The 13,196-nt window shown below is 41.0% G+C and overlaps 1 protein-coding gene across 8 annotated transcripts in view; it reads left to right on the top strand.

Moving 5' to 3' along the window:
* Window positions 1-13,196, top strand: part of mipol1 (mirror-image polydactyly 1) — a 181,976-nt gene that overhangs the window by 45,595 nt on the left and 123,185 nt on the right. For all 8 annotated transcript variants that reach the window (XM_078406548.1, XM_078406551.1, XM_078406549.1 and 5 more), the window contains 2 exons: window positions 4,502-4,566; window positions 8,850-9,405. In XM_078406548.1, the coding sequence (XP_078262674.1) occupies window positions 4,502-4,566; window positions 8,850-9,405 (621 nt within the window). The remainder of the gene's footprint in view (window positions 1-4,501; window positions 4,567-8,849; window positions 9,406-13,196) is intronic.

The raw sequence follows: 13,196 nt of genomic DNA, 5'->3' as shown, positions 1-13,196 counted from the left end.
GCACAGTCACTTGTCCTACCCTGGGATCACTAATCAATATGGAGTAAATTTGTCATGTATTTTCGCTCTCATTTAATTGTATCCATTCCTTCACTTGTTTACTTCCCTTGCCAGAACTAAGTGCCAATCTTCCTTTTTTTTCAAATGCTTCAAACCAGTCACTTTTCCCAACTAGACTTTCAGTCGCCAACCCAATGCTGAAATGACCATTATGTGTTTATGGAAAAGAAGTTGAGAAGCATCCCAGAATTTATGCTTTTAATGACTCGAGACATTGGGCGGGACAAATAGAATGGAGTTGTAGACAGTAAGACTGGTGGGAGAACTGGGAAGGGGGAGGGAATGGAGAGAGGGAAAGCGAGGGGTATTTGAAGTTAGAGAAGTCAATGTTCATACCGCTGGGGTGTAAGCTAACCAAGCGAAATATGAGGTGCTGTTCCTCCAATTTGTGCTGGGCCTTACTCTGACAATGGAGGGTACTAGCCCCCAAAACAAGCATAAGCTAAAGATAGCTCCAATACAGGTCTGGCAGAACATCACTAGAGAAGACACCCAGCAACTGGTGATGTCCATGAATCGCAGACTTCAAGCAGTGATTGCACGCAAAGGATATGCAACAAAATACTAAACGTGACTACTTTCATTTACATTACATTGCTGTGTCCCAAATCAATAAATGATGGGTCTTTGTCCCAAACATTATGGAGGGCACTGTAAGCTTTCTGAAACAGACCCTCCATTCCAACAATATCTTTGAAGAGACTGCCAGGGGGACAGACAATAGGATTGAAGGATTTGAAGAATCCTGGGAATCTCTGGCCAATGGTGTAGTCGGAGCATTTGGGATCATGGTGAGGAGAAGTATAGCATTTCACAAGATCCCGACTCGTCTTCCTTGCTGGCCATTATTTCCCAACATAGAAAAGTCTATGGTTCACATATTGTCCACAAAATCCACTGTGGAAATAAGTCAATTTCATCCCAAGTAGCTGCCCAACAACTATATTTAGCCACCCATAATTCCCTTGAATTAGAGAGCCGCCATTTTGAACCGCCATCCTCTCGCTTGGGCAGCTTACAGCCCAGTGGTATGAATATTGATTTCTCTAACTTCAAGTAACCCCGGCATTCCCTCTCTTCATCCCTCCCCCACCTAAGTCGCACCAGGTTCTCGTTTTCACCCAACAAACAGTTAACAATAGCCTGTTTCCTTTATCAGTGTTACTTTTTTTGCATATCTTTCATTCGTTGTTCTTTATTTCTCTACATCATCGTCTATATCTCTCGTTTCTCTTTCCCCTGACTCGTCTGAAGAAGTATCTTGACCCATTCCTTCTCTCCAGAGATGCTGATTGTCCCACTGAGTTATTCCAGCTTTTTGTGTCTCTTGTTAAACTACTCTGACAAAGCTGTTAGGTGGGAAATTCTAGGATTTGGATCAAGCGAAGAAGTGGTCTGTAGTTTTAGTGGAGAAAGAATAAGTAAGCAAATGGTGGATCTTTTGGGATCAAGTCATTTCCGATTGGGGTAAGGAAATCTGGAGTGAATTTGTCTTTGATGGAAAGGAAACTTGGAGATCAGGATAAACATGTGTGGATGGTCTCAGACTTTAATGCGTGTTGGATGAGGAAATGGGGAGAAGCAGCAGAGCTGAGGTTAAGGAGTTGATTGTGGTTATTGTTACTTCCAGACAGTCTTTAGAAGGTAATTTTGGGAGAGGACAGTGAAGGCCAGTGGTATTTGATCTTGGCCAGAAAGATGAAATGATAGGTAAATTCACACCTTGAAGCGGGAACCACAAGTTCTTGGTCAAGTTAGAAATAATGGCTAGTGAGGAGGGTCAGCGCTGGGGTTGTGTAGTTATTGAAATGCTTTGCTCCAGCCACACTGGTTGAGCAGCAAATAACACTGAGGTTAATACATGGTCATGGTGAGACCAAGATTGTGGGTTTTTGCTATATTACCTCTTGTTAACTATGTTATCTTGTTAGCTTTGAGTATAAATTTCAACTTGTGGTCTGACTAAAGAATGTTATTGTTATTTCATAATTTCTAACTCGTATTTTATATTTTATATTTCAAATTGCAAGTTGCTGTAAGTGCTTCACGCACAAGCTTTGCTGTAAGAATTCTGTGGTTCCGTTTCTAGAGATATGCTCCAATTCGTGTTAATTTAGAATGTGGACTAAGTGAATAATTATTGAATCACCCGTGCTTGATACTTCATTGAAACAGCCATGTGGAACTTGACAGATTTAAATATTAACTCATATAATTAATCTACTACAGAAGGAAGGGTCTATCTGGAACACATTACAGTTTGCCCGTGTTGATTTTGGTTGCAAATTTGAGGAAGGATATTCTTGCTATGGAGGGCGTGCAGCGTAGGTTCACTAGGTTAATTCCCGGAATGGCGGGACTGTCGTATGTTGAAAGGCTGGAGCGATTGGGCTTGTATACACTGGAATTTAGAAGGATGAGGGGGGATCTTATTGAAACATATAAGATAATTAGGGGATTGGACACATTAGAGGCAGATAACATGTTCCCAATGTTGGGGGAGTCCAGAACAAGGGGCCACAGTTTGAGAATAAGGGGTAGGCCATTTAGAACGGAGATGAGGAAGAACTTTTTCAGTCAGAGGGTGGTGAAGGTGTGGAATTCTCTGCCTCAGAAGGCAGTGGAGGCCAGTTCGTTGGATGCTTTCAAGAGAGAGCTGGATAGAGCTCTTAAGGATAGCGGAGTGAGGGGGTATGGGGAGAAGGCAGGAACGGGGTACTGATTGAGAGTGATCAGCCATGATCGCATTGAATGGCGGTGCTGGCTCGAAGGGCTGAATGGCCTACTCCTGCACCTATTGTCTATTGTCTATTGTCTAAAAGCAGAAAATGCATTTAAAACAGACTTAAAATTGGATTGTTCTTTGCCTTTGTATTTAAATGCCAATGTATACTGATTAATGTTTTTTTTTAAATCTTGTTCTTTTTAAAAGAAACTTGAAACAATGTTATACATGTGCCATGTCACATCAAATTATGTTCGGCTGTGACTTGTGTGGTATTTACTGCTATTTTAATATTCCCAACACTGACATCACTCCTCCAGTAGGTGGCAGCATTTTCATTTAAGCTGTACACCTCGACAGGATGAACTGAGGATGTCAGTGTTTCTTGTAATTGCTCCCAGTCTATTTGTTGCTTACTTATGAATTAGCTTGCATTTATTGAACTAAATCATTTCAATCATTTAATTACACCTGAGGAGCTGAACTATAATTGCCTGCAGCTAACCAGGATCTAATATGGCTTCAGCTGTATTAATTTGATGTTTACTTTTCTGAGTGCTAAAAGCATTAAAATGATTGCGCGATGGGATTACATTTTGTTAATTGCTGGCAATCATTAGCTTGGAAATGGTATTGAAGAAAGAGTGTACAATATAAAAGGATAAAATTTATGATTTGTGTAATGAATAGGGCAGTCTGTCTTTCAAAATGCCCATGAGATTATTAAAAATTGCTTTATTTCTATGTCTTGGTATATTAAAATATTAAAAGACTGAAGTTATTATTCACCTTTTTGTAGTTGCATATCTGCATTGACTGAGACATGCACAGCACACTTAATTAATGTAATAAAACACCTGCATTTCAGCTAATCCAAAAGTAAATGAGAAAGAGAAGGTAAGATTGCCTGTTACTAAGAAGCTCCATTTCAGACAATTGGAAATAGAGGAGCGAGAGACTTCATTGGAAATTGTCTGCAAAGAACTCTGTTTTAGCATTTAGGTGGGAAGATAATGGAACAACATGAAATCTCAAGCCTTTTTGGATTGTAACAGAAAGGATCCATATAACGTCCCCAAACTTTCTGCAGATGTAGTGTTTTTACTGAAAATAGACACAAAAAAGTGGTCTAATGAAGCAAGTCCAGCTAAATGGTCTAATTCGTAATGTGCAAATTTGCTGTGGTTTTTACCATTTTGTAAGATGATCCATGAGATAGTGACTTAAAGATTGGGAGTCAAAATCCTACCACAGAAACTTGAGTATTCAATCTCTAGGCTTGTGCAGAATTGAGGGAATAATAATACTGTTGAAGATTGCACCTTAAACCATACTTGCATCTTCTTTCTTAGGTCAATGTAAAATAATTAATGTGACAGCTGTCACAAAGCAGTTTTGATCAAGATGGTGGGATAAATATTGGGTGCTTTGCCAAGAATAATCTGCATGTTCTCCTTTTAAAAAGCTAATTTGAACTGAAAGATTCTGTGCCTTTTCATACCTCTAGTTTCCATCTCCTCTAACTCTCAGTCTGAAGAAGGGTCTCAACCCGAATCATCATCTATTCCTTTTCTTCAGAGATGCTATTTGACCCGCTGAGTTACTTCAGCATTTTGTGTGTATCTTCAGAACTATTTAGTTATTATCTTTGCATAAATTGTTTTTTAAGCACTTTTCCCAAACTAGCTTCTGAATTATTTTTTACCCTTGTTGCAGCTGTGAAAATATGGAAGAAAATACAAGATCACAAAGAGACCAAAATACTGAAGCACAAATTGAAGGTTTGTCCTTTTCCTGGTTCCCAGTTTAAAAAAAAACTAATAATGTGCTAAATTATCTCATGGAAACAAAGAAAGGTTATGGACAAAATAGAAAAGAATGTTGCATATTTTGAGGCACTTTTAAACATCTCAATAGTTTTATCTCCACTGCCTTTATCGATCATTATAATGAATGTCTGTTTCATTGTACTATTTCATTGATGCACCTATGATTTAACTGCCTTTTACAGCTGAATGTTCTGAAAGAATGTGTAAAAATATTTTTTTAATGAAATGTCATTGATGAAATAAATACAATATAATGTGGAAAATTTAAACGAGTAGTTTACCTGCCAGAAGTTATAATCATCAAGCCCTTTTACTTGTTAGTGAATGAGAATATAAGGGAGATTGCAGGGAGGATACAGGAGATAAATTAAAACTCAGTGTGAAAGACTGGATAGATTGGAACTTCCAACAATTTTTTTAATAACTTTAATATATAGCAACTTAGACCATCAGCATTTCATCTGTCATATTAAACACAATCTTTGGAAATCTTAAATATTTATTGGAAAAATTATCACTATGAAAAATTATTCCTGCCACGAATAAACAAATTCTACTTTGTGTTTCCTTTTGATAATGTAACAACATTGATTTTCACATCTTTAACATTTTCCTGTCCATAATTTTTTTTCAACTTTCAGCAGTTAAGTATGTGATATTTATAAAGTTGTGACATTTCACAGCCAAACATTTACTTTTAACATAACATTTTAAGTAATGCAGATTTTCACATGCAGGTTTTAAATAACCTGTAACCATTGGTTTTGAAACCAGAGTTTGAATATTATAGAGCTTTGATTGTACGTGTGCAGAGATAAATGGAAGGAATGACAACGAGAGATAAACAGATTGTTTACCTATCCCTTTATGAGCTGATGCTGAAATGTAAATTTATTCTTCTCTGTTGCACAAATATACATTCTGGCTCTTGCTTAAACACTTCAGAGGTCTTAGTCAAACAGCTATAATGGCGTTTCCAATATTCTGAATGTGTGACATTTGATGAATGTCTTGTGCAGTTTGATATCCAAGGAATAGTGCGAATGAACAAGTCATTGGTAACCACTCTATCACAGTGGAGTAATTTATTATTTTACTGCTCATATCCATCTTGATATTTTTATCTGCAAAAGACAAATTTCATTTGAAAAATCTAATCTAAGATTTATTTGGGATATTGGCTTTTTCCTGTTGATGATGGGAAGAATCCCCAAAGGAAATTGTGCATCCAGTTTCAGATTAAGCAGAAGGTCTACTGTTGATAGGGGAGTTCCATGTTTAACATGTGTGCATACGCATTCGGTCTGCACTGTGAAGAAAAATTAAGGTAGCAATCCAGTTTGGAAACATTGTAACCATGACATATCATTATATAGCAGTTTTTCATTTTTATTTTTTTATTCAAATGTGACCTGGATGAGAATACTAATATGTCTACAGCTTTCTAATCAGTACAGAAAAGCATTTTGACCTCCAGTTTAAAAATGGCGCTTTTAAATCTGCCTACTCTTAATGTGATAATCTGTAGCAGAACAGATAGTTTTGTTCATCCTCGTGTTATTAATGTTACAAATGTGGATGAACATTTTATAATATTAAAATTGCAGATATTACTTCCGAAAATAATCGTTAATGCTGTTGTTACAATCTGTGACCAACTTATTCTGAAACCAAAGTTCACATATCTTACGGTTCTGAATATGCATACTTGGAAATAAATAAAAGGAATGACAACGATACAAAATAGGGATTTATTATTCTGAATGTGTGCTCCCCAATGGATAGTTTTCCATTAATTAATGCTAATCTTACATTGGAATAGTATTGCATGCAAATTTTATTGTTTCTATTGTTTCCAAACTATACTCCCAAATCATAATTCGAATATTTATGCATCCACAGGAATTCACAAAGTCTCAGAAAATACATAACGCGACGCACGTGTAAAAGACTACTCCTGTAATATAAGTGCAACTTGATGTAAAGCCATCCGATTTAATATAATTGAGATTTCTAATCATTTTGCTGCAATTTTTAATAAAATCCATTCTTACTAGGATCTAAACCATACCTAGCCAAAGGACCATTGGTGAAAGTATTTTCTTTCCACTCTCTCCAGCTAATCAAAACAAATGAATATTTCTTCCTATGAAAATAATTAAGAATAATCCTGGTCAGCATAGTGGAAGGGAAGAACAAAAACAGAGGATTTTTAGAAGTGAAGTGTATTTGGTAGGACGGTTACCAAGAAAGATGACTATTTCAGATGTAGAACGATTGCACTATTTTGTACTGCCCAAATTAACACAATTTGTGTTGGTGTAAAAACTGTGGGAAGTACACCTATTTAAAACGTCACACAGATGGGTAACAATTGCTGTTGTTTTGTGCTTGTTTAAGAGTAGGCAAACAAATTCCTCTTGAATGCTCATTTATGTTTTCAGTGGAATTTTTATATGTATAATCCAGAAAATTCAGGGCTTTTCAAGTTTTAAAATACCACCTCGAGGTCCAATATCAAACCTGAACAAAAACCCATGGATGAATTATCAAAGAATTCTCTGTTACTCTTATACCAACGTTTACCTTATTTACTCGGGTTCCATTTTATTATATTTTTTGCCAGCCAGTTAGAATTTTGGATATAGAGTGCATATCATTAATCCTATCTGAAGACCAAATTTATAACTTCTATTATCACAACAGTGCTTCAATAGGTTAAGGCAAAATAATAATAAAATCATAGTTGAACTTTTTTGAAGATGATAATCGTGTGAAAAATCATAATATTTTGATAATCCAAAATAACTGCAATAGTCCACATGAGCTCCATTTGACCAGCTATCATTTAGATTCATATTTTTCATATAAATGAAACTTTCCCATTACAATGTAGATTCCCCCCCCCCCCCATTCAATCTGGTCCATAATTTTGAAAAAGTATCAACATTTAATTCACTTCACATTAAAAAAATAATTAAAATGTTGTAATGATTATGGATACCTACTAAATTTTGATTTATTCTGCTTCAAATGAAACAAATGTCTTCAATTGAACCAAGTTCCCTGCATTCCCTCTCTCTCCATCCCTCCCCCACCCAAATCGCATCAGGTTCGCGTTCTCACCTAGCAAACAGCTAACAATGCCCTGTTTCCTTTGTCATCAATACTTTTTTTGCATATCTTTCATTCATTTGTTATATATCTCTCTACATCACTGTCTATATGTCTTATTCCCTTTTCTCCTGACTAGTCTGAAGAAAGGTCTCGACCCGAAATATCACACATTCCTTCTCTCCAGAGATGCTGCCTGTTCCGCTGAGTTACTCCAACATTTTTTCTGTCTTCGGTTTAAACCAGCATCTGCAGTTCCTTCCTACACATACCATATGCCTGCTTTAGTACTTTATTTACTTGTTAAGTTTAGTTAAGAGATAGAGCATGGAAAGAGTCTCTTCACCCACCAAGTACACGATGACCTTCAATTACTTCTTTCAGACTAGTTCGATGTTAATCTATTCCCTACACCCTATGGGTAATTTACAGCTTCCAATTAATCCACAAAACCACATATCTTAGATGTGGGAGGAAATCGGAGCACCGAGGGTAAACGCACGCAGTCACATCGAGAACGTGCAAACACCACACAGACAGCGCCAAAGGTCAGGCTTGTACCCAGGTTTCTGGTACTGTGAGGCAGCATCTCGACCTGTGTGGCCATGTTTTGGGAATTATGGACTTCAACCTCAAGATCCTGCTGTACATCGATGCCGTTGACGTCTTGATGTTAATTATACATTTTCCCCTTGTATTTAACCTCCCAAAGTGCAACGACTCACACTTTCTTGGATTAAACTTAATCTGCCATTTCTCTAGCTGATTTATATCCTGCTGTATATACCTTGATGGCTTTCCTCACAGTCTGTGACCCATTAAACAACCCATCCACATTTACGTTCAAGTCTTTTATATTTATCACACGCAAGAGGTCCCAGGATGGGTCCCTGCAGAACTTCACTCGTCACATACCTCTTGAATATCATCCTTCCACTACAACCCTCGGTCTTCTATCAGTAAGCCAGTTATGAATCCATACGATCAAGTCACTGTCAATCCCATATATCTTAATTCTTTGGATCAGCCTATTATGGGGGACTTATCAAATGCTTTACTACGTGCTTTTTTACATGGAAAACAAAGTTTTAATGAATTGATGTTTGTTTTCATTGATACAGATGACAAGAATGAAACTCAAAATATTAATGAGCAATGGATACAAGACAAAGCTGAGGCAACCAGGTGTAATCTGGGAATCAAAAATCTGAAAGGCACCCATCAGCAACACGATCAGGTTAAACGACTGTCTCCTCAAGCTATGGACACTGAGCAAAAACCTCTGCAAATCCATCTGAAAACAATGCAAGAATCCACTAAATGTTTGACTTGTACAAATAACACCCTAAATTTATTGCAAGCAAATGACCATTCAAATGTTTATGACAAATGCAAGGAGTTGTCACTTCCTCCAAATTATTCACAGCAACTAGTTTCCCTAGAAATTAAGTCTTGTGATTTGGAAGAGCAACAGAACTCTGACTTTTCTGGAACTTATTGCTGTTACGTGGAAGATGAAGAACATAACACATCCATGTATGAAACTGACACCATTATCCCTTCGCAAAAATGCAGCACAGTAACAATCACACCAACTTTCTCCGCACCATATTGTCAACAAATAAATTCTAAAATGAAATTGGATATTGAAGGCGATATGGATACAAACAACATAAGGTACAGCATATTCTGTTATTTCTTTCCACGATGCTAAATATCTTGTTTGGAGGCATTTTTTCAAATATAACAAAGTTTGTATTGCCAATAATTAGTAGTTTATCATAAACCTTTCATACATCCTTTCATCCTCACCCAAGGAGTTAAAGACTTTTAATAAATTTGTTTAACTTAGAAAGTTGAATACTTTTTGCCAAAAGCTGCTTTCCATCTCTCAGAAACAGTGACTTAAAGGAATTCTCATATCTCTATATTACTAAAACTCTGATCATATATATATATATATATGTGTATATATATGTATATAAACATAGCACAAAAAGTAAGGAAATTTGTGTTTGGTAGATTATTTCTTTGTTGTAATGACGCTTCTTGGCAATAAATCTTATACCGTTGGAAAGCCTGTTTATTTCCCTTTTAAATGGTGCCACATTTGTAAGGAACATGCATTTGTGGGATGAGCAGCAGAGCTGAGTATATGGGTTGCGCCCATGAAAAATTTGCCAAATCTTCTCTGCCAATGCCAAACAGCTTATTCTGCTATTGACTCTTGTTTTGAGCTTCTGGTACCCCCAGGTGCTGACAATCAGGTGCCTGATTGGCACCTGATTGGCAGCATCTGTGAGCATGGGCCCTGCTACAGTGGTCAGTAGGTGTCTGCTCCAAGAATCGGCATGCCACGTTTGACTGATCTGGATAGTTGCGATAGGACAACTTCAAGCTGGTGTTCCGCAAAACCAAGTTGCGGCATTATTTGGAGTGAGCCCTAGTACCATCTCCAAAATGAAGGCCAAGTTCCATATAACGGGGGATGTCAGAGACAGGCCACGAAGTGGGCGTCCCAAGAAGACGACACCCGAAGAAGACCGTTTCCTCACCCTGTCAGCACTTAGGAACCGTAGGCTGTCTTCTACAGATTTGCAGTCAAGGTTTGCAGGACGATATGGCCGACGGCTCTCTGCCCAGCCAATTTGGAACAGACTGTACGCAGCCGCTCTCCGGTCTCATAGGGTTGCCAGGCCTGCCATGACTGCCCTTCACCGTCAGGGCCATTTGCGCTGGTGTCGGCAACACGTGCACTGGAACCTGAACATGTGGAGGAACGTTATGTTCAGCGATGAGTCCAGATTCTGCCTACGGCAGTTGGATCATAGAGTCAAAGTGTGGAGAAGACGCGGAGAACGCTATGCTGATTGCTGCACCGATAGAGTAACATCTTTTGGTGGAGGCAGTGTGATGGTGTGGGGCGGCATCTCCCTCACTGGAAAAACGAGGCTTGTCATCATTGGAGGCAATCTCAATGCAGAGAGATATCGAGATGAGATTCTGCAACCAGTGGCAATCCCATATCCACAGTCTGGGACCGAACTCTATCCTCCAAGATGACAATGCTCGCCCCCACAGAGCAGGGTTTCTCAGAGACTACCTCCAGAATTTGGGAGTGGAGAGGATGGAATGGCCTGCCAGCAGTCCTGACCTCAACCCCATTGAACACTTGTGGGATCAGCTTGGGCGTGCTGTTCGTGCCAGAGTGACCAACACAACCACGTTGGCTGACTTGCGACAAATGCTGGTTGAAGAATGGGATGCCATCCCACAACAGTGTGTGACCAGGCTGGTGACCAGCATGAGGAGGAGGAGGAGGAGGTGCCAGGCTGTTGTGGCTGTGTATGGTTCTTCCACACGCTACTGAGGCTCCTGTTTATTAAATGAATAAATTGTTAAATTGCCAATATGTCTTGTTTCTTCAGACTTCAATCATCCAATCCACCAAACAACACCGAACAAGAGTCAATGGCAGAATAAGCTGTTTGGCATTGGCAGAGAAGATTTGGCAGATTTTTCATGGGCGCAACCCACATACTCAGCTCTGCTGCTCATCCCACAAATGCATGTTCCTTACAAATGTGGCACCATTTAAAAGGGAAATAAACAGGCTTTCCAACGGTATAAGATTTATTGCCAAGAAGCATTGTTACAACAAAGAAATAATCTACCAAACACAAATTTCCTTACTTTTTGTGTTATGTTTATATATATGTGTGTGTATATGTATATATATGTATGTGTATGTATGTATATGTATGTATCTGAGATTTTGTTATGGAAATACAGCCGAAATGGTAAACGAGAGCGCTAAAATTTTAGCACCACCTTAATCACTGTTGTCCTGGCGACGCTTTACAACAACTTTCATTCAAATTAGTGTTATATTTTTAAAGTGAGAGAGGCGGGGGGGGGGGGGGGGGGGGGAGTGGGGGAGTGAGTGAATGGAGGGAGGTGGGGATGGTGGGTGAGGGGGGATGGAGGGGTGAGGGGGGGAGGAGTGGGTGTGGGGAGGGATGGAGGGATGAGGGGGGAGGGAGGGAGGAGTGGGTTTGTGGGGAGGGATGGAGTGGATGAGGGGGGATGCAGTGGATGAGGGGGGATGCAGTGAGTGAGGGGTGATGGAGTGGGTGAGTTGAGGGGAGGGGGGTTGGAGTGGGTGAGGGTGGGTGGGAGGGAGGAGGGTATGGTGGGGATGTGGGGGAGGGGATGGAGTGGGTGAGTGGAGGGAGGGAGGAGGGGATGGAGTGGGGTGGGGAGGGTGAAGGGGGGTGGAGTGGGTGAGGGAGGGGGATGGAGTGGGTGGGGGGTGTAGTGTGAGTTGGGGAGGAAAGGTGAGTGGGGATAGAGTGGGGTGGGGAGGGTGAAGGGGGGGAGGTGGGTGAGTGGGGATAGAGTGCGTGAGTGGGGGGGATAGAGTGGGAGGGGGATAGAATGGGGGAGGGGGATAGAATGGGGGAGGGGGATGGGGAGGGGGATAGAGGGGGGATAAAGTGGGGGGGAGGGGGGATAAAGTGGGTGAGTGGCGGAAGGAGGGGGGGTGGAGTGGGTGAGTGGCGGGGAGTGGTGAGGGGAGGAGGGGGTATAAGGGGGGGATGGTGGGTAAGGGAGGGGAGGGGGTCAAAAGGGGGTTGAGGGGGGATGGAGTGGGTGATGGGAATCGGGGAGGGGAGGGTGCTACACCAATGCAGGATAGCTTTAGGTCCAACGGATGTCCGCTGGGTCAGCGCATGCACGGTTGGGGGATCATTGCCATTTTGTGTTCAGCTCCGGTGCGTCTGCAGTTGGAGGAGGGTTGCCATTTGTTTTCAGCTCCAGTGCGTGCGCAGTTGGGAAAGGGTTGCCATTTGTGTTCAGCTCCGACCACACGCTCGAAGCCCAATTGTTCCGGGTCTGACGTGGGGGGAGTGCCGGCGCCCCCCGCTCTGATTGGTCGCCGGCGCATCCTGCTTTGCTCCTGCCGCTCACCCTCACATGGGGTCTATTGATTGGCTACGACCTCCCGCTCAACGCCCGATAGGGCCGGATCTCCAGGTGGGGGAAGCGCCGACACTCCCTGCTATGATTGGTCGCCGGCGCGTCGTGATTTGCTTCTGCCGTTCACCCCCATGTGGAGTCCATTTATTGGCTCAACCTCCCCCTCGACCTCTTTATTTTACATAGGATCTTTATTTCCTTGAGATTCATTTCATTAAAAATATATATATATATTTTAAAGAAAGGGTGAGTGGGGGGGGTGAGAGTGCTAGACCAATGCAGGAGAGGCTTTGGGTCCATGGCTCGCTCTGGCTGCAGCGCTGGCGCCACGGGGCCGAGGTGAGTGGCACCCTCTCCCATTCCCTGTCCCCCCTCGCCCGCCCACGGCCCCGGGAGATACTCCTTCCCCCGCCCGGCCGCCCATTTCTGGGAAAGACCTCGGATCCATCTCGGCCTCTATTTTACATAGCATTTTTTTCATTGAGACT

This window comes from Rhinoraja longicauda, chromosome 10 (assembly GCF_053455715.1).
Source record: "Rhinoraja longicauda isolate Sanriku21f chromosome 10, sRhiLon1.1, whole genome shotgun sequence".
NCBI classification, from domain to species: Eukaryota; Metazoa; Chordata; class Chondrichthyes; order Rajiformes; family Arhynchobatidae; genus Rhinoraja; species Rhinoraja longicauda.
The sequence above is the reverse complement of the archived record's forward strand: the minus strand, read 5'-3'. Positions and strand labels throughout refer to the sequence as shown.